At 47.4% G+C, this 22,500-nt stretch overlaps 1 protein-coding gene across 1 annotated transcript in view; it reads right to left on the bottom strand.

Annotated features, from left to right (window-relative positions):
- Window positions 1–22,500, bottom strand: part of myt1lb (myelin transcription factor 1-like, b) — a gene marked incomplete at both ends in the record, with an annotated part of 143,855 nt that overhangs the window by 34,398 nt on the left and 86,957 nt on the right. Inside the window, 6 exons of the mRNA XM_084308494.1 lie at window positions 1,984–2,213; window positions 13,407–13,427; window positions 13,692–13,969; window positions 15,339–15,499; window positions 17,310–17,417; window positions 20,966–21,056. Coding sequence (XP_084164620.1) covers window positions 1,984–2,213; window positions 13,407–13,427; window positions 13,692–13,969; window positions 15,339–15,499; window positions 17,310–17,417; window positions 20,966–21,056 — 889 coding nt within the window. The remainder of the gene's footprint in view (window positions 1–1,983; window positions 2,214–13,406; window positions 13,428–13,691; window positions 13,970–15,338; window positions 15,500–17,309; window positions 17,418–20,965; window positions 21,057–22,500) is intronic.

Here is a 22,500-nt window from a genome sequence, read left to right as displayed (position 1 = left end):
TCCCTACAGGCCTCCACCCCCCTACAGGCCTCCACCCCCCTACATGCCTCCACCCCCCCTACAGGCCTCCACCCCCCTACATGCCTCCACCTCCCCTACATGCCTCCACCCCCCCTACATGCCTCCACTCCCCCTACAGGCCTCCACTCCCCCTACATGCCTCCACCCCCCCTACATGCCTCCACCTACCCTACATGCCTCCACCTCCCTACAGGCCTCCGCCCCCCCCTACAGGCCGCGTGTATCACTTCCGCAACGGATTTAGTCAGATTTCGGTTTCCGGGGTTGGCCTGATTGGCCACTAAGCCCACGTGACCCTACGCTGGCACGCCCCCGTACCCCGCTTACGCCTGAGAGTCACACACAGCTAGCGGCAGCCAGAGAGCCTTGCTACTACTAGCCGAGTGATGAATGAAGCTCTATCTGTTTCACCTAACAGCACTATTGCTCCGTGATCATAGCCATCCATCTCTAAAGCTAACCACTATTTGTAAAAGCCACAACCACGTTACCATATGTAATAATGTAAATCATTGTGTCGTTGTACATATTGTGTATACACAGTTAGAAGCTAACGTAGCTTAGCTTGGTAGCTGCTGTTGTGCTAACGCCATACCACGACACCCAGCTTGTTAGCCAGCATGAATGCCCGATGTAGAAGGCATAGACGCAGGTCGCTTGTTGGCCAGCATGAGTGCCCGATTTGGGGTGGTTCTCTCCTCTTTGTGTGCCTTTGTCCTTGCGGGTGTTCTGCCGGGGGAGCTTGTGGACGCGACAATAGTGGTGGTTGTAGGATGTTTGAGCTTGTAGCGCTAGTTAGCTCATAGCTATCGTTAGCTTCTAACGGTGTATACACAATATGTACAACGACACAATGATCAAACACCTTATAAATACTATTGTCATGTCCATAAGTTCCCTGGCAGAATACTTGTGAGGACAAGGGTATACAAGGAGGAGAGAACCATTTTAAATCGGGTATTCATGCTGGCTAACAAGCTGGGTAGCTATGAGCTAACTAGCGCTACAAGCTCAAACACCCTAAAACCACCACTATTGTCGCGTCCACAAGCTCCCCCGGCAGAACACCCGCAAGGACAAAGGCACACAAAGAGGAGAGAACCACCCCAAATCGGGCACTCATGCCGGCCAACAAGCGACCTGCGTCTATGCCTTCTACATCGGGCATTCATGCTGGCTAACAAGCTGGGTGTCGTGGTATGGCGTTAGCACAACAATAGCTACCAAGCTAAGCTACGTTAGCTTCTAACGGTGTATACACAATATGTACAACGACACAATGATTTACATTATTACATATGGTAACGTGGTTGTGGCTTTTACAAATAGTGGTTAGCTTTAGAGATGGATGGCTATGATCACGGAGCAATAGTGCTGTTAGGTGAAACAGATAGAGCTTCATTCATCACTCGGCTAGTAGTAGCAAGGCTCTCTGGCTGCCGCTAGCTGTGTGTGACTCTCAGGCGTAAGCGGGGTAAGGGGGGCGTGCTAGCGTAGGGTCACGTGGGCTTAGTGGCCAATCAGGCGAACCCGGAAACCGAAATCCGACTAAATCCGTTGCGGAAGTGATACACGCCTACAGGCCTCCACCCCCCCCTACAGGCCTCCACCCCCCCTACAGGCCTCCACCCCCCCCTACAGGCCTCCGCTCCCCCTACATGCCTCCGCCCCCCTACAGGCCTCCACCCCCCCCTACAGGCCTCCACCCCCCCTACATGCCTCCACCTCCCCTACAGGCCTCCACCCCCCCTACAGGCCTCCACCCCCCATACATGCCTCCGCTCCCCCTACAGGCCTCCACCCCCCCCTACAGGCCTCCATCCCCCCTACATGCCTCCACCCCCCCTACATGCCTCCACTCCCCCTACAGGCCTCCACCTCCCCTACATGCCTCCACCTCCCCTACAGGCCTCCACCCCCCCTACAGGCCTCCACCCCCCTACATGCCTCCGCTCCCCCTACAGGCCTCCGCTCTCCCGCAGCTCTCCTACCTCTTTCTCGTCCTCTATGCGTTTGATCTTGGTGTAGTCTACAGGCGGCTCCCAGCAGCTGTCCCCCATGCTGTAGCAGCGTGAGCCCAGCAGGGCGGCCTGGCTCTGGGGGGACATGAGCACCGAGCCGGCGCTGCCGACCAGACGCTTGTTCAGACTCAAGTCCAACGTACCGCTCTCCTCAACGCCTCGGTTGGGACTCTGGAGCGCATGCGTGTGGTTGGTATGAGTTGGATTGGGTGTAGGGTGGAGTGTGTGTGTGTGTGTGTGTGTGTGTGTGTGTGTGTGTGTGTGTGTGTGTGTGTGTGTGTGTGTGTGTGTGTGTGTGTGTGTGTGTGTGGAGTGTGTGTGTGTGTGTGTGTAGGGTGGAGTGTGTGTGTGTGTGTGTGTAGGGTGGAGTGTGTGTGTGTGTGTGTGTGTGTGTGTGTGTGTGTGTGTGTGTGTGTGTGTAGGGTGGAGTGTGTGTGTGTGTAGGGTGGAGTGTGTGTGTGTGTGTGTAGAGTGGAATGTGTGTGTGTGTGTAGGGTGGAGTGTGTGTGTGTGTGTGTAGAGTGGAATGTGTGTGTGTGTGTAGGGTGGAGTGTGTGTGTGTAGGGTGGAGTGTGTGTGTAGGGTAGAGTGTGTGTGTGTGTGTGTGTGTGTGTGTGTGTGTGTGTGTAGGGTGGAGTGTGTGTGTGTAGGGTGGATTGTGTGTGTGTGTAGGGTGGAATGTGTGTGTGTGTGTGTGTAGGGTGGAGTGTGTGTGTGTAGCGTGGAGTGTGTGTGTGTAGGGTGGTGTGTGTGTGTGTGTGTGTGTGTAGGGTGGAGTGTGTGTGTGTGTGTGTGTGTGTGTGTGTGTGTGTGTGTGTGTGTGTGCGTGCGTGCATGTGTGTGTGTGTGTGTGTGTGTGTGTATAGGGTGGGGGTTGAGCAGCAACAAATGAAGCAGAGATGGAGGAAGACAGGGGGATAAAAAGAGAGAGAGAGAGAGTTTCTGATTAAATAACAATCAAACACCTCATCTGCCACAAGCACACATAAGACCAGACCTGGACACTAATTAAATCAAACATAAGACCAGACCTGGACACTAATTAAATCAAACATAAGACCAGACCTGGACACTAATTAAATCAAACATAAGACCAGACCTGGACACTAATTAAATCAAACATAAGACCAGACCTGGACACTAATTAAATCAAACATAAGACCAGACCTGGACACTAATTAAATCAAACATAAGACCAGACCTGGACACTAATTAAATCAAACATAAGACCAGACCTGGACACGAATTAAATCAAACATAAGACCAGACCTGGACACTAATTAAATCAAACATAAGACCAGACACGAATGAAATCAAACATAAGACCAGACCTCTCTCTCTCTCTCTCTCTCTCTCTCTCTCTCTCTCTCTCTCTCTCTCTCTCTCTCTCTCTCTCTCTCTCTCTCTCTCTCTCTCTCTCTCTCTCTCTCTCTCTCTCTCTCTCTCTGTCTCTCTCTCTCTCTCGGTCTGTATCTCTCGCTCTTTGAGGGTGACGGATGAAGGTGGAGGATGAGAGGTGGAGGATGAGGATGAGTGCAAGGGTGGGGGGACGATGAGTTTGAGGGTGTAGGGGGAGGATGAGGGTCGAGGTGGAGGATGAGTTTGATGGTGGAGGGGGAGGATGAGGATGAGGATGAGGGTGGAGGTGTAGGATGAGGTTGAGGATGAGGGTGGGTGTGTAGGATGAGGATGAGGGTGAGGATGAGGGTGGAGGTGTAGGATGAGGGTGAGGATGAGTTTGAGGGTGGAGGTGTAGGATGAGGGTGTAGGATGAGGGTGGAGGTGTAGGATGAGGATGAGGGTGAGGGTGGAGGTGTAGGATGAGGGTGAGGATGAGGGTGGAGGTGTAGGATGAGGGTGTAGGATGAGGGTGGAGGTGTAGGATGAGGGTGAGGATGAGGGTGTAGGTGTAGGATGAGGATGAGGGTGAGGATGAGTTTGAGGGTGGAGGTGTAGGATGAGGGTGTAGGATGAGGGTGGAGGTGTAGGATGAGGATGAGGGTGGATGTGGAGGATGAGGTCAGTGATGAGTGTCTGGTGAGACTACAGCTCCCTCTCTGTAATAAATATATAGTTGGAGTCCTGTGTGTGTGTGTGTGTGTGTGTGTGTGTGCGTGCGTGCGTGCGTGCGTGTGTGTGTGTGTGTGTGTGTGCGTGCGTGCGTGCGTGCGTGTGTGTGTGTGTGTGTGTGGCACAGATGGACCAAGAGAGTTTTCTTCCCTGGAGGGTTCTGCTTGTCAAAGCTTGTGAGCTTTTTTTGTATGTATGTGTGTATCTGAGTGTGTGCTGGATGTGTGTGTATGCATGTATGCATAGGCGCCTGGCCTTAAGAGCACGCGGAGCAGCTGCTCTCCCACTATTGAACTTGGGGGAGCAAGGGTATGATCTTGCTCCACCACTTTTTGATCATATGAAAAATATGATATACCCCCCCCCCCCCCAATATATAAATCTAACCATAACTACGTAATTTCAATCAAATTAATAATACGCAATGACACTTAATAGCAAGTTTTTAAGTTTCCAAAGATTGTGTGACCCCCCACTTTAATGGTTTGATCCAGTGCCCACGGGCCACGGTTCGTCGGCATGACGTATACGACATGTTGGGGGAGGCGGCTTTTTCGAAAGCCCTTGAAAAATTCAGGCTGGATATTGGATAACATTGTGAGGATTATTCTTCGGCGTTTACATCAAAATGGAGCAAATCATCACGTAAGTCGAACACTGTGACTGTATACTAAATGCGCAAACAGATTGAAACTGAATATTTCTCGTATGGTGAGCCTCGGCGCTGCACCGAGTGAATCCAGAGATACGGGATGGTGCGCACTGCGCAGGCGCTGTGATCACCCAACGGCGGAAATAATGCCGCTTTGAGCAGTTTATAAAAAAATATTAAAAATATTTATTAGTAACGCCGAGCTTTCAAACCATCCCGTATCTCTGTGCGAACCCCTCGTGCAACTGTGAGCACCTTTGTAATGTCTCTGTGATACTTGTATAACGAACGGTTCGGCCAGAACCAGTCCTTCATGGTAAATCTAGGTTGGTTTCCCATTGAGGAGCAAGTGACTGTGGATTCACTCGGTGCTGAGCACAGTCACGAAAGGGGCTAGTATGGACCCTGATGTAAACAAGACAAACGTCTTTCTCTGGTCTGCATCCCCTTAACAATTGTGTGTATTGAGCCGTACTGTATTGTACCCATTCTGCAATCTGTTAAATAAAGTTTTCATTCATTCATTCATTCAGCCGCTGCGCTCACTGGGGCTATTGATAGCGTCAATTAGTTGTTGTTGTTGTTGTTGGTACTGCCGCTGCGGATACGAACGGGGCCGGAGGGGCTTTGGGAGGATGGGAAAGTTATTATTATTATTATAATAGTAATTGGCTATCATACGTGCCTAGCTAGCGTTAGCTAAAAGAGCCCTCGCAGTGAAGTTATTATTATTATAGCTATCATACTGCAATATAAACTGAGTTTTATAGTGAAAAGAGCAGCTTTATTTTGGTCAAGATTGAAGGCTCTATATTGCAGGAAATTGCACATACAGGTGTTCATTAAATGTAAAAAAATCGGCCGTGGAGGGGGTCGTGCGGGACCCCCTCCAAACCACCCATTGCAAAAAAAAAAAAAAAAAAAAAAAAAAATCTTGCACCCCCACTTTCAACTATAACTAGGCGGCCATGCATGTATGTGTGTATCTGAGTGTGTGCTGGTTGTGTGTGCATGTGTGTATGTGTGTATCTAAGTGTGTGCTGGATGTGTGTGTATGTGTGTATCTGAGTGTGTGCTGGATGTGTGTGTATGCGTGTATGTGTGTATCTGAGTGTGTGCTGGTTGTGTGTGCATGTGTGTATGTGTGTATCTAAGTGTGTGCTGGATGTGTGTGTATCTGAGTGTGTGCTGGATGTGCGTGTATGTGTGTATCTGAGTGTGTGCTAGATGTGTGTGCATGTGTGTATCTGAGTGTGTATGTGTGTATGTGTGTATCTAAGTGTGTGCTGGATGTGTGTGTATGTGTGTATGTGTGTATCTGAGTGTGTGCTGCTGGATGTGTGTGTATGTGTGTATCTGAGTGTGTGCTGCTGGATGTGTGTGTATGTGTGTATCTGAGTGTGTGCCGGATGTGTGTGTATTCGTGTATCTGAGTGTGTGCCGGATGTGTGTGTATTTGTGTATCTGAGTGTGTGCTAGATGTGTATGTATGTGTGTATCTGAGTGGATGTGTGTATGTGTTGAGTGTGTGCTGTATGTGTGTATCTGAGTATATGTGCCTCCTCTCCTCCCTCTTCCTTCATCTCTCCTCCCCTCCTCTCACCTATCTCTCTCCTCTTCCTCTCTTCTCCTCCTCACCTCTCTTCTCTTCTCCTCCTCATATCATCCTCTCCTCTCCTCCCTCTCTCTTCTCCTCTCCTCCCTCTCTCATATCATCCTCTCCTCTCCTCTCCTCCCTCTCTTGTATCATCCTCTCCTCTCCTCCCTCTCTCTTATTATCCTCTCATCCCCTCTTCTCTCTCTCTCTCTTATCCTCCTCTCCTCTCCTCCCCCTCTATTCTCATCTCCTCCCACTCTCGTATCATCCTCTCTTCTCCTCTCCTCCCTCTTTCTTCTCCTCTCATCCCTATCTCTTCTCCTCTCCTCCCTCTCTCTTATACGCATCTCGCCTCCCCCTCTCTCTTATTCTCTCCTCCCTCTTTCTTATTATCCTCTCCTCTCCTCCCTCTCTTTTATTATCCTCTCCTCTCCTCCATCTCTCTTCTCATCTCCTCTAATCTCCTCCCTCTCTCTTTTATCCTCATCTCCTCTCATCCCTCTCTCTTCTCCTCTCCCCCTCTCTCTTATCCTCATCTCCTCTCCTCCATCTCTCTTCTCATCTCCTCTCCTCCCCCTCTCTTATTCTCCTCTCCTCCCTTTATTTTATCCTCCTCTCCTCCCTCTCTCCTCTCCTCACACCCATCCCTCTCTCTTATCCTCTCCTCCCTCTGTCTTCTCATCATCTCCTCTCCTTCCTCTCTCTTATCCTCCTCTCCTATCATCTCCTCCCTCTCTCTTCTCCTCTCCTCCCTCTCTTGTATCCTCATCTCCTCCCCTCTGTCTCTCTTCTCCTCCCTCTCGCATCTCCTCTCCTCCCTCTCTCTTACTCTCTTCACCTCATCTCCTCTCCTCCCTCTCTCTTATCCTCCTCTCCTATCATCTCCTCCCTCTCTCTTCTCCTCTCCTCCCTCTCTCTTACTCTCTTCTCCTCCCCCTCTCTCTTCCATCAAAGCACATTTTAGAGGTAATTCCACATGACACGGTTCCTCAGGGTGGATTCTTCCAAAGGCTGGACTGAAGCTAAACAACTTGGTGACTGAGGTGATGGATGGCGGCCATTTTGCTCTCATGTCAAGCTGAAGTTGGGATAATTTTCCACCCTGTTGAATATTAATATTATGAATACTATGGACAGAACCCATTCCCAAAACAGCTGTGTGTGCAGGGAGGATGGAGAGGTGCACTGTGGTACTCGATTAAAAATATCAAACAATACATTTTATTGCACACAACAACCCAGATGTGTTCCATAGACTCACACGAATTATGTAAAATGGCCCAAAAGGGAACAATTAGACAGTAACATAGCAGATGGCGTGTACAGTGACCATTGATAGGAAGGCTGAGCAAAAAAACGCAACAGGTTCATTATCAAGACAGTGTCTGTCAGTTAACTGCTTCTGCAACAGAAGACGTTTAAAGGATGAGGACTGCGCAGACTCAACCACACAATTATCTTGAGTCTACAAGGTCCTCATTACCGGCCCAGTGGAATTAGGACCTTATAGACCAGTATGAACAGTCAAATTAACTCTCAATGGCCTAGAGCAGTCATGACATCACTGTCTTCTCCTTGCTACTCCCCATGTTCCCATGGTCTCAGCTGTCATGACATCACTGTCTTCTCCTTGCTACTCCCCATGTTCCCATGGTCTCAGCTGTCATAGCCTAGCCACAGTGCTAGCTAGCAATACGGCAGAGTCTCTCTCTCTCTCTCTCTCTCTCTCTCTCTCTCTCTCTCTCTCTCTCTCTCTCTCTCTCTCTCTCTCTCTCTCTCTCTCTCTCTCTCTCTCTCTCTCACATGCACGCATGCACGAGGAAGCATGTGGTAGACCTCAGGGCTCCCTTGACCGACCAGTAGGGGGCACATGCGCACAACAACCAGGTAGGGGAGGGGAGAATTGGCATAACGACTAAACTGGGATGGGAGGAAAAGCACTGAAAATCAGGCGAAAAAAAAGGAAAAAAAAAGAGAAAGGCCGCCATAGGCAGACCTGGCTCCCAAGAGAAGACAGACTGTGCACCCACTGCACACAAGACGAGGTGGAAACCGAGCTACACTTCCTAACAACCTGCCCACTATACCAAGACATCAGAGACATATACTTCCCACAAATTGCAAACACCCATAGAGACTTTGAAAACATGGCAAATAACTCAAAACTCCCATACCTACTGGGAGAAATACAACAATGTGCAAACACAGCAGCGAGATTTGTGAGCTGCTGAGACAGAAAAAGGACATCCAACAGAATACAACCACCATAAATCACACAAATAAATCCTTCTGTACTGTACTGATTTAGTCAGATTTCGCTGTTTGATTGATTCACTTTGTTTTGTTTGTTTTAACACCAGCTTTGGGAATGTAAACATATTTTTCCCATGTCAATAAAGCCCCTTTGAATTTAATTGAATTGAATTGAGTGGAGAAGAGAAAGGAGACAGAGAGAGAGTGGAGAAGAGAAAGGAGAGAGATAGAGTGGAGAATATAAAGGAGAGAGCGAGAGATAGAGTGGAGAAGAGAAAGGAGAGAGATATAGTGGCGAAGAGAAAGGAGAGAGAGTGGAAAAGAGAGAGTGAGAGAGAGGTGGTGGAGAAGAAAGTGGAAGAGAGAGAGAGAGGGAGAGAGATAGAGAGTGAGAGAGAGAGCGTGTGGAAAAGAGAGCGAGTGGAGAAGAGAGAGTGAGAGAGAGAGGTAGTAGAGAAATGTGTGAGAGAGATAAAGAGAGAGAGAGAGAGAGAGAGAGAGAGAGAGAGAGAGAGAGAGAGAGAGAGAGAGAGAGAGAGAGAGAGAGAGAGAGAGAGGGGAGAAGAGAAAGGAGAGATAGAGAAAGTGGAGAAGAGAGTGAGAGAGATAGTGGAGAGAAGAGAGAGAGATAGTGGATAAGAGAAAGGAGAGAGAGGTAGTGGAGAAGAGAGAGAGAGAGAGATAGTGGATAAGAGAAAGGAGAGAGAGGTAGTGGAGAAGAGAGAGAGAGAGATAGTGGATAAGAGAAAGGAGAGATAGGTAGTGGAGAAGAGAGAGAGAGAGAGAGAGAGAGAGAGAGAGAGAGAGAGAGAGAGAGAGAGAGAGAGATAGTGGATAAGAGAAAGGAGAGAGAGGTAGTGGAGAAGAGAGAGAGAGAGAGAGAGAGAGAGAGAGAGAGAGAGAGAGAGAGAGAGAGAGACATCTGATTCAGCACCGACAGACGTTGCTCTGTGGACCAGACTGTGCTGTATGTCACTTCACTAAATGTGACCGACCCCATCATGGCCAATTAGCAGAGGGATCCGCCCACCTTCGTTGTTAGTAGACCACCCACTCTTTCTCTGACCTCTGGTTGACCCACGACCTCTGTCGCCACGGCAACGCTGGGAGGAAGAGGCCGGAGTGTGTGAGGGGTCAGTGGCTAATCCCCCCCCCCCTGCATTACTTCCACCCACCTCACCTCAGCTCTCAAAATAAAGCCAGCCTTGCTCCCTCGCTCTCCCCCCCTGTGGTTCTCTCTCTCTCTCGCTCTCTCTCTCTATCTCTCTCCCTCGCTCCCCTCTGTCCTTTTCTCCCTCGCTCTCCCCCTCTATCCTTCTCTCTCTCTCTCCTCCATCCTTCCTCTCTTCATGTCTGCTGTCATCTCTTTCATCTCTTTCATCTCTTCCATCTCTTTCATCTATTTCATCTATTTCATCTATTTCATCTCTTTCATCTCTTTCATCCCTTTCATCTCTTTCATCTCTTTCATCCCTTTCATCTCTTTCATCTCTTTCACCCCTTTCATCTCGTTCCTCTATTTCACCCCTTTCATCTCTTTCATCTCTTTCCTGCTCCAGATATCAAACCCATCCTCATAATGTTACACAACAGCAAAAGCATTAAGACAGAAAGAATACAGGAATGACGGAAATCAAGATGTACTGTAGCTCGTGAGATAATCAATCAACCAACAGACAGACAGAATGAAGATACCAGAATGAATATGATGATTTGAATATTTGCAGAGTCCTTGAAGGAACAGTGTGCTGAGAGGAGAGAACAGTGTGTTGAGAGGAGAGAACAGTGTGTTGAGAGGAGAGAACAGAGAGGAGAGAACAGTGTTCTGAGAGGAGAGAACAGTGTGTTGAGAGGAGAGAACAGTGTGTTGAGAGGAGAGAACAGTGTGTTGAGAGGAGAGAACAGAGAGGAGAGAACAGAGAGGAGAGAACAGTGTTCTGAGAGGAGAGAACAGTGAGATATTGTAGAATGTGTGTTGGTTGTTTATTGTAGAATGTGTGTTGGTTGTTCATTGTAGAATGTGTGTTGGTTGTTTATTGTAGAATGTGTGTTGGTTGTTTATTGTAGAATGTGTGTTAGTTGTTTATTGTAGAATGTGTGTTGGTTGTTTATTGTAGAATGTGTGTTAGTTGTTTATTGTAGAACGTGTGTTGGTTGTTTATTGTAGCATGTGTGTTTGTTGTTTATTGTAGAACATGTGTTGGTTGTTTATTGTAGAATGTGTGTTGGTTGTTTATTGTAGAATGTGTGTTGGTTGTTTATTGTAGAATGTGTGTTGGTTGTTTATTGTAGAATGTGTGTTGGTTGTTTATTGTAGCATGTGTGTTGGTTGTTTATTGTAGAATGTGTGTTAGTTGTTTATTGTAGAACGTGTGTTGGTTGTTTATTGTAGTACGTGTGTTGGTTGTTCATTGTAGCATGTGTGTTGGTTGTTCATTGTAGTACGTGTGTTGGTTGTTTATTGTAGAATGTGTGTTGGTTGTTTATTGTAGAATGTGTGTTGGTTGTTTATTGTAGCATGTGTGTTTGTTGTTTATTGTAGAATGTGTGTTTGTTGTTTATTGTAGAATGTGTGTTGGTTGTTTATTGTAGAACGTGTGTTGGTTGTTTATTGTAGAACGTGTGTTGGTTGTTTATTGTAGAATGTGTGTTGGTTGTTTATTGTAGCATGTGTGTTTGTTGTTTATTGTAGAACGTGTGTTGGTTGTTCATTGTAGCATGCGTGTTGGTTGTTCATTGTAGCATGTGTGTTGGTTGTTCATTGTAGCATGTGTGTTGGTTGTTCATTGTAGCATGTGTGTTGGTTGTTCATTGTAGCATGTGTGTTTGTTGTTTATTGTAGCATGTGTGTTGGTTGTTCATTGTAGCATGTGTGTTGGTTGTTCATTGTAGCATGTTTGTTGGTTGTTCATTGTAGCATGTGTGTTGGTTGTTCATTGTAGTATGTGTGTTGGTTGTTAATTGTAGCATGTGTGTTGGTCATACTGTGGGATTTTTATGTTATGAAATATATTTGCCCCATTGTCACCAAGACAAATTCCTATCCTACATTTGTTCTATTTGGTGAATATACTGTCTCTGATTGTTGTGTGACATTGAGAAACCTCACCTGGGTCTGGGTGTTCATTCCCCTCCCACTCCTACCTTGTTTTGCCGCAACCAGTCAGTGCTGTCAACATTAGCGGTAAGCTAGTATTAGCCCTCTGCTGCGCTCTCTCTCTCTCTCTCTCTGGCCCCCAGCTCAGCATCTCAGCACAGATAACACAGGAACACGGCCACCTTATCTCCCGTGAAATGACACATTGGGCTGCCACTGTGTCAAACGGTGCGTCGTCCCGCTCCTATCTGATCCCCTGACAGAAAATAAAAAAGTGCCCCACCGAGCTCCAAGTGTAAGACACAACTCCGGAGCTTTAATGGAGTGTGGGTTTGCATGTGTGTGTGTGTGTGTGTGTGTGTGTGTGGGTGTGTGTTATGAGTGTAGCTGAAGAATCCCTATCGTTGTGATCATCGTGGTTATCTTCACCGCCAGCGTTAGTGGAAATTAAATTTGAATGTCAGCGGGTGACATATGTTGTGACTACTGCGGGAGTTCCAACGGAGTCCGGTTCTTCTGAAGGTAGAAAGTATGACCAGATATTTGGGCATTTGCTGTTTCCCACCTGCTCTCTCGACTACATTAATCGAAAGTGCATGAGCACAAGCAGTCGAGTACAAAAATCTTCCCTGAAAGTCTGACTGCTTTCTTGGGACACAGCGATGCAGCATTGTCTTTATCGAACATGACAAGAGAAGACCCGATCCAGACACTCGGTTACACATTAGGATTCCAAAGGGCTCTGAAGCTCCTCTTGAAGGCCATGCCTACCTGTGGGCAGAGGTCTCGAGGCTTGCCTTCCAGGCCATGCCTACCTGTGAGCAGAGGTCTTAAGGCTTGCCTTCCAGGCCATGCCTACCTGTGAGCAGAGGTCTCAAGGCTTGCCTCCCAGGCCATGCCTACCTGTGGGCAGAGGTCTTAAGGCTTGCCTTCCAGGCCATGGCTACCTGTGAGCAGAGGTATTGAGGCTTGCCTCCCAGGCCATGGCTACCTGTGGGCAGATGTCTTGAGGCTTGCCTCCCAGGCCATGCCTAACTGTGAGCAGAGGTATTGATGCTTGCCTCCCAGGACATGCCTACCTGTGGGCAGAGGTCTTGAGGCTTGCCTCCCAGGCCATGGCTACCTGTGAGCAGAGGTATTGATGCTTGCCTCCCAGGCCATGCCTAACTGTGAGCAGAGGTCTTGAGGCTTGACTCCCAGGCCATGCCTACCTGTGGGCAGAGGTCTTGAGGCTTGCCTCCCAGGCCATGCCTAACTGTGAGCAGAGGTCTTGAGGCTTGCCTCCCAGGCCATGCCTACCTGTGGGCAGAGGTCTTGAGGCTTGCCTCCCAGGCCATGCCTAACTGTGAGCAGAGGTATTGATGCTTGCCTCCCAGGACATACCTACCTGTGGGCAGAGGTCTTGAGGCTTGCCTCCCAGGCCATGCCTACCTGTGAGCAGAGGTCTCGAGGCTTGCCTCCCAGGACATGCCTAACTGTGAGCAGAGGTATTGATGCTTGCCTCCCAGGACATACCTACCTGTGGGCAGAGGTCTTGAGGCTTGCCTCCCAGGCCATGCCTAACTGTGAGCAGAGGTATTGATGCTTGCCTCCCAGGACATACCTACCTGTGGGCAGAGGTCTTGAGGCTTGCCTCCCAGGCCATGCCTAACTGTGAGCAGAGGTATTGAGGCTTGCCTCCCAGGCCATGCCTACCTGTGAGCAGAGGTCTGGAGGCTTGCCTCCCAGGACATGCCTACCTGTGGGCAGAGGTCTTGAGGCTTGCCTCCCAGGCCATGCCTACCTGTGGGCAGAGGTCTTGAGGCTTGCCTCCCAGGACATGCCTAACTGTGAGCAGAGGTATTGAGGCTTGCCTCCCAGGCCATGCCTACCTGTGAGCAGAGGTCTTGAGGCTTGCCTCCCAGGCCATGCCTAACTGTGAGCAGAGGTATTGATGCTTGCCTCCCAGGCCATGCCTACCTGTGAGCAGAGGTCTGGAGGCTTGCCTCCCAGGACATGCGGCATCTCCCGGCAGCGCGTGGACAGGTTGAGGATGGCCGTAGCCGCCATATGTGCTGCCTCCATGTCGTGGGTGTAGTCGAAGCTGCTCTTGCTGCAGGTGCTGCTGGCACTGCTGCCCCCTCCTCCTCCTCCTCCCCCGACTCCTCCTCCCGGTCCCCCTCCTCCACCCCCACAGCTCAGGCTGCTGCTGCTACTGCTGGGGGCGTAGGTGCTGGTGGTGCTGCTGGCTGAGCTGGAGTTCTTACAGTAACGCTTGGCTGCAGGGTGGATCACAGATCAGGGGATACGTTACGTTTGCATCGATGGGAGGTTGTTAATGTAAGAGATGTGGAGATGCTTCAACGTTACAATCATTAAGACAGAGCAATATAATCATTTAGACGTAAACACAATCACTGAAACAGTCGAGGAGAGTGACAGGTGTGGCAGGAGTTAATTGGGGCTAAATCTAGTCAAAATCGTGTGTAGCCACCACCCTTAACCTCTTGAGCCCTAGCCATATTTTCAGAAAATTCGCCTAAAAATACATACCTAAGTAAATGGAAGATTGCTCCACTTCTACAAGAGCCATTTGCATGTTCTTGGTATCTAGAGACATCTATGGGTCTCAGGGAATGGATTCCGAGTGTCAGAATCTTCAGTCTTTTTTCATCTTTGATGGTGAATAACACCATGCTAACATTGACCAGACGCCACTGAGCTCATTCAGCACCTTCTTGAGACCATGTGTACAAAAAAAGTAAATGAATAAAGGCCAGATGATTTACAGGGGTTTTTGTAGATACAGTACTGAATTTTGCCATCTCGACACATGCAATTTGAAATATGAATATAGAATATCAGGCCTATAAATGACCGTATTATGGCCAAGTCACACATCTACGGATCGGGCCAAATCTTCTTTCCAATGGCAGAGTTCAATCTGGATTTAGTACCACCAGGCGCCCCTGACAGGGCAGCAGACACCGTGAATGAAATCTACTTTAAGTACAGTTACCTTTTTATAATGTAAATTGCTCCACCATTTTTCATCAGATTGCAACATGTTTTTTTGCTAGACGTTCACAGAAAGGTAGAGAAACGAACTGTGTTATATTTTATGGCAATAACGTTCAGGTTCGTTCCACCCGTGAGATATGATCCCGAAAATAATGAGAAAAAAAAGCTTCACGCTAGAATTCAGATGATTGACAGGGGCTGGCGTGAGCTGGGAAGTGTAGTTTTATGAAATTCGAAAGCCCATCGCAAGCGATGGGTCTCTTCTCTCAAAAGACTACACTCAAGTTAGGTTGCGCCTTGCGTCAATATGCGCCTTTTTCCGACTCGATGCGCTGAGATTTCTATAAAACTCATATTTCACTAATAACATTTAAAATCATTGGAAAATATACACTTTGACTGCTGTTTTGACAGGGTTAGGGTCTTTACTCTTGTCTACATTTGAAAAAGAAACACAACATTAATTAATACATTCTGTATTGATCGATTTATGGTGTGATATCAATCTCGTACCGGTACCGGACCACTCAGGCTTAACTTAAGGGGTTAAAAAACGCCTTCAACACTTCAAGACTGGGAACAAATGAAAAGCCAGATGACAGCTGCATGCACAGCTGAAGACTCTACCGTCATATCCTTTAGGGGAGGTGTCCCGGTGTCCGTGGACCTTCGGTGCAATGGCCCGTTTTCCGTATACTGGGTGGCTGTTGCTGCCGTCGAAAGCGCTGTAGTCGAAGCTGGTCTTGGAGTACTTCTCCAGCTCCTTGGCCAGGTTGGAGCGCGGCGTGCTGGTGGAGACATTGTTCTTGTAACCATACTGTGGAAGCTCCAGTTGTTTGACAAAGCACATAGGCCTGGAAAAAACAAATGAACCCTTCAGACGAGGAACCATATAAGTCCATTTTGAGAATCGCTGGAGGCACGGATAGTTGTGTAGGCAGATAGCAAGTGATACTTGACCCCAAAGTACACAACCTCTCCCGTTTTTAAAAGAGAATGTACTGTTTGCTCTCACTTAAAAAAACCTTTAGATAATGCGATTTGACAACATCACTCATCTCAAGGCATAAAACGGACTTATATGGTTCTTAATTTGAAAGACTCAAATGATGAGGGGGTGGAGGTGGGACCAAGGCCCTAAACACACAGGGGGTTAGGGCCCTAGGTAAAAGAAAAAGGGCAGGGGCAAGGGAGAGATTGGAACTGTTTCAACCAAATCTTTCCAGGGTTCTTTGGTGACAATGTAGGGAATAATGTTGGGAGGGGTGGCAGGGCAGTGCCTTAGCCTTCTGTGCCTAGTTCTAGGTTTTCACAAAATTAATCTATGCATTGCTTTCATGATGCTTACATGAAATGAGTTCATCTTTTGATGTGCTTTTATAACCTAAATCCAATACCACAAAGCAATGAAATGCAAGATATTGGATTGTTGATGTTGTTCAATTAGATACAAATATAACATGTTCAATTACTTATGGTGTTACCGTGTTTCATCATTGCATTGTCATCAAAGAAACAAATTTAATAGACTGCGCCTTCACTGTGATAAATGAGGCCAACTCTGTTAAAATCCAATAAAGCATTTGGCTTCATAAACACAGAAAAGAACATGCAGCCTCTCAATAGTATTCTCTGGAGGGTTGAGGATGTAAAAATAAAACAAACACTGGAGAGCATAAATAAATACATACATACATAAATACAAATACAAATAAAAACACTACATTACACATAGTGCAGTCTACAAGACCAGCAGCGACCCACCCATCTTACAGCATATACCATTATTAAATAATAGAAGATACATTGATCCAGATAAGGAAAGATCACAGATTAGAATCTGATGAAATCCTGGTTTCTGACATGACACTGGACTCTGGTCTCTGGCAGGGTAATTACATACAGTATGAACAGAGTCGTCAGCTTTCCACCCTGGAGCATTGTTTTCCAGCTGCCTCTAAGAGGAGACTTCACAGTATAACACACAACCAGTACCTAGACACGCGGTCAGATGCCTGGCTGGACTTGGGACCACAGTATAACACACAGAGTAAACAGTACCTCAGTACCTCAACACGCGGTCCGATGCCTGGCTGGACTTGGGACCACAGTATAACACACAGAGTAAACAGTACCTCAACACGCGGTCCGATGCCTGGCTGGACTTGGGACCACAGTATAACACACAGAGTAAACAGTACCTCAACACATGGTCCGATGCCTGGCTGGACTTGGGACCACAGTATAACACACCGAGTAAACAGTACCTCAACACATGGTCCGATGCCTGGCTGGCCTTGGGACCACAGTATAACACACCGAGTAAACAGTACCTCAACACGCGGTCCGATGCCTGGCTGGACTTGGGACCACATGTATAACACACAGAGTAAACAGTACCTCAACACGCGGTCCGATGCCTGGCTGGACTTGGGACCACAGTATAACACACAGAGTAAACAGTACCTCAACACGCGGTCCGATGCCTGGCTGGACTTGGGACCACAGTATAACACACAGAGTAAACAGTACCTCAACACGCGGTCCGATGCCTGGCTGGACTTGGGACCACAGTATAACACACCGAGTAAACAGTACCTCAACACGCGGTCCGATGCCTGGCTGGACTTGGGACCATCACAGCTCTGGTGCTTCTCGTGGGCCTTGGCCAGCTTCTCTGCTGCAGCGATTGGACAACCTGACAGACTGAAACGAGAGAGCAAGCGGTGAGCGGCACCACCAAGACACTGACATTCTGATGAGTCCAATGTTCCACTGAATTCATATCCAGTCAAATAAAGTATGTGTTTTTGATGCTGCTCTGACAGCCAGTCTGCCTGAAAACTCTTTCTCACATGTCCGCAAATCTGTCAATCTCAAATCTCGGTTTTCAACAGACACCCGTTTTACCATATCGACCTATCAGCAAGAGTCTCTGGCTGGTTAGTATCTCAAATAATTCATTTTCATAAAACACTTGGAATAACAACACTGTTGGCAACAGCTTGCATATTTCCGGTTGAGTGGCTTAAAAGATTTCTCAAAATACATATTCCCATATGGACAAATGTGCATACTCATATTCCCAAGCATCCAACACACACGCACGCACGCACACACACACACACGCACGCACGCACGCACGCACGCACGCACGCTCGCACACACACACACACACACACACACACACACACACACACACACACACACACACACACACACACACACACACACACACACACACACACACACACACACACACACACACACACACACACACACACACACACTGCACACACACACAAATACACACACTACATTCTATATTTTCCGAGGTTAGAATAGATACACTGCTGTAAACCTCTTCCTGTGTCGACTAAGTGAGTGAATGTGACATGTTGTTATTCTTAACTTATATTATGCACGCGTGTGTCATCAGGTGAATGTGAATGTACGTGCACGCTTGTGCAAGAATAAAGGTGTGTGGGTGTGTATATATGTATTAAAATCAGCACTTTTAAGGTGCATTACGCGTTTCCATGTGTGTGTGTGTGTGTGTGTGTGTGTGTGTGTGTGTGTGTGTGTGTGTGTGTGTGTGTGTGTGTGTGTGTGTGTGTGTGTGTGATGTATACTGTGTGTGTATAATGTGTGTATATAATGTGTGTGTATACTGTGTGTGTATATTGTGTGTATAATGTGTGTGGGTGTACAATGTGTGTGTAATGTGTGTGTGTTCATCTATAATGTGTGTGTGGGTGTACAATGTGTGTGCGTATACTGTGTGTGTGTGTGTGTGTATGTAATGTGTGTGTGTGTAATGTGTGTGTGTGATGTGTGTGTATTTGTGTATAATGTGTGTATGTGGGTGTACAATGTGTGTGTGTATACTGTGTGTGTGTGTGTGTGTATAACGTGTGTGTGTGTGTGTGTGTGTAATGTGTGTGTGTAATGTGTGTGTGTTTGTGTATAATGTGTGTGTGTGTGTGTGTGTGTGTGTATAATATGTGTGTGTGTGTCTATAATATGTGCATGTATAATGTGTGTATGTGTGTGTGCATAATGTGTGTGTGTTTGTGTATAATGTGTGTGTGGGTGTACAATGTGCGTGTACAATGTGTGTGTGTGTATACTGTGTCTGTGTATAATGTGTGTGAGTGTGTGTAATGTGTGTGTGATGTGTTCGTGTATAATGTGTGTGTGTGTTCGTGTATAATGTGTGTGTGTGTATATTGTGTGTGTGTCCGTGTATAATGTGTGTGTTTGTGTATGATGTGTGTGTGTGTGTGTGTGTGTAATGTGTGTGTGTATAATGTGTGTGTGTGTGTGTGCATAATGTGTGTGTGTGTGTATATAATGTGTGTGTGTATATAATGTGTGTGTGTGTATATAATGTGTGTGTGTATATATAATGTGTGTGTGTATATAATGTGTGTGTGCTTGTGTATATAATGTGTGTGTGTGTGTATATAATGTGTGTGTGTATATAATGTGTGTTTGTGTGTATATAATGTGTGTGTGTATATAATGTGTGTGTGTGTGTGTGTATATAATGTGTGTGTGTGTGTGTATATATAATGTGTGTGTGTGTGTATATAATGTGTGTGTGTATATAATGTGTGTGTGTGTATATAATGTGTGTGTGTGTATATAATGTGTGTGTGTATATACACTGTGTGTATATAATGTGTGTGTGTGTGTGTATATAATGTGTGTGTGTATATAATGTGTGTGTATATATAATGTGTGTGTGTGTGCGTATGTAATGTGTGTGTGTGTGTATATAATGTGTGTTTGTGTGTATATAATGTTTGTGTGTATATAATGTGTGTGTGTGTGTGTATAATGTGTGTTTGTGTGTATATAATGTGTGTTTGTATATAATGTGTGTTTGTGTGTATATAATGTGTGTGTGTGTGTGTGTGTATATAATGTGTGTTTGTGTGTATATAATGTGTGTGTGTATATAATGTGTGTGTGTGTATATATAATGTGTGTGTGTATATATAATGCGTGTGTGTGTGTGTATATATAATGTGTGTGTGTGTGTGTGTGTGCACACATCTTTGCCACAGCCTTGTCACCAATCAAGAGCTCCAGGTTTGCACCCTTCCTGTCAGCCTGGCTGAGTGGCAGAGAGGCGCTAATGGCTGCCGGGGCCTCGTCTCCCTGAGCATCTGCTGTGGGTGTCAGCCCCCCCCCGTCTGACAGAGCTGGCAGGGCTGCACCGCTATCTCACCTCCACCCTTCAAACCTGCACCCGACGGATTCGCCATTTTCCCGGCACGAGCTGATACATGATTGATGTTGCAGGAGGTGTGAATCCTGCATTCTAATTGGTGCAGGGGGTGTGAATCCTGCATTCTAATTGGTGCAGGGGGTGTAAATCCTGCATTCTAATTGGTGCAGGGGGTGTGAATCCTGCATTCTAATTGGTGCAGGGGGTGTGAATCCTGTATTCTAATTGGTGCAGGAGGTGTGAATCCTGCATTCTAATTGGTGCAGGGGGTGTGAATCCTGCATTCTAATTGGTGCAGGAGGTGTGAATCCTGCATTCTAATAGGTGCAGGGGGTGTGAATCCTGCATTCTAATTGGTGCAGCGGGTGTGAATCCTGCATTCTAATAGGTGCAGGGGGTGTGCATCCTGCATTCTAATTGGTGCAGGGGGTGTGAATCCTGCATTCTAATTGGTGCAGGGGGTGTGAATCCTGCATTCTAATTGGTGCAGGGGGTGTGAATCCTGCATTCTAATTGGTGCAGGGGGTGTGAATCCTGTATTCTAATTGGTGCAGGAGGTGTGAATCCTGCATTCTAGTTGGTGCAGGGGGTGTGAATCCTGCATTCTAGTTGGTGCAGGGGGTGTGAATCCTGCATTCTAATTGGTGCAGGGGGTGTGAATCCTGCATTCTAGTTGGTGCAGGGGGTGTGAATCCTGCATTCTAATTGGCAGCTTCAAATCGATACTTTAAACTCTTTAAGTTCACGTCGGCTACATTCAAAACACAGACACACAGTGAGGAGGACGTGTTCACAAAAGGATAACCGAAGATGTAACCAAGAGAAAATTATTCACTCATGATAGATGGAAAAAAAAGAACCAAAAGAAATAATAATAATAATAATAATAATAATAACTCACCACGCCTCAAAAAAAATAACTAAAATACAAAACTGGGGCAGAAATAAAGACGGGTTGAATGGGATGCAGACGGTGGTGGCCCCCCTCCCCCCCCCGAGGGGCAGCCCTGTCACTCACCTCCTGTGGGAGTTCCTGTTGCTATTGACATGGCCGCGCCCCGTGCAGCCGTGCGTGGGACACTTTAGTACATTCTCATACATAGCCAGGACTTGAGACAGACAGACAGGAGACAGGAGCAGGAAGACAGGGCCGGGTTAGGAGACCCGCACGGCAACACATGACTCGTATTAGTGTGTTGAGCAGCTTGGCATCGTAAACATCGTTAAGAAAATGAATCCACGTCGACCCAAGTGACCTCCCTCCTTCGCTGTAAACGAACACTATAGTCTGAAAGGGCATTTGCGAGGTTTTCCCGCCATATTGCTCCCACTTATCCGGCTCTTTCAAATCAGTATTCATTGAATAGGGGGGACAGCCGTGAATAAAGGGAAGTCATTTGAGCCTAATAGGACACAGCCAGTAAGAGACGGAGCAGAGACGGAGTTCCAGCCATGCAGAGAACAGCTAGCAATCATGCAAAACACAAGACCTCGGAGTCACAGGGACAGGATGCGAAGTCCTGATGAAGACACTGTTATCATCGCTCGTCTTCAGTGCCGTTTACCGTCCAAAACTGCCTCTTCCCGGTCCCCATGGCAACCAGCCAATTAGATTAATGATCTACAGAACGTCCGAGAGGACCTGTTTGAGCACCGCAGGCAGGGGATGTAGGGACGGGGTCGTCTAGACGTGAGCTTGCCCCCCCCCCTGCCCTCCCCCCAGCGTTAGCTTCATCATTATCACCCCTTAAACTTTCACCCCTCGTCATCCTCCCTCCCTGACATACTAATTAGTGTTCAGTGGAGGTAATTGGACAAGGCCTCGCCACCTCAACATGCCAAGAGGCACTGCATTATGTATATCAGAGCCCTGGCCCGTCCACAACACAGACAGGTTTAATGACCAGGAATGGTCGTCCTGCGGGTTTGCCGTCCAGGTAACGTCTATGTGCGGAAGAGAAAGAAGGAGGAGGAAAAAGAAGAGTGTGATTCCTAAAAATCAAGTAAAAGACCCTCATTGTGGGGGGGGGCGATTCAATATTTGATATTTCACAGGGAAGAGGTGCGGCGAGGCAAAACCCAGGAGGGAATTAATGCCTTTGAGATATAATTTAATCTTAATTTTTTCTCTCCACACTGCCCTTGGAACGGTCTCGCCCCGCGCTGTGTGATCTCCAAATGAAATGAAGCCAATGCATTAATAATACATTGTCCACTCAGCACAGCAAATGTGTTAATAGGCAGACAAGCCTTTCCCATCAGGTCTGCTGCCCTGCAGCCAGATACTGTATGTGACATAGACGCCTCTCTCCGTTGTTACATGGTGAAGACACGGGTCTGTTCGCGGGGACGGGTCTGTCTGCAGGGTCTGTATGCATGGGACGGGTCTGTCTGCACGGGACGGGTCTGTCTGCATGGGACGGGTCTGTCTGCAGGGTCTGTCTGCACGGGACGGGTCTGTCTGCAGGGTCTGTCTGCACGGGACGGGTCTGTCTGTCTGGACCACGAAACTAGTAGCTGCTGCTCTGCCTGAGAGCGAGAGCTGTCGATAGA

Source organism: Notolepis coatsorum, assembly GCF_963971535.1.
Source record: "Notolepis coatsorum genome assembly, chromosome: 2".
Classification (NCBI taxonomy): domain Eukaryota; kingdom Metazoa; phylum Chordata; class Actinopteri; order Aulopiformes; family Paralepididae; genus Notolepis; species Notolepis coatsorum.
Note: the sequence above shows the minus strand (reverse complement) of the source record. Positions and strands in the feature narration are given on the sequence as shown.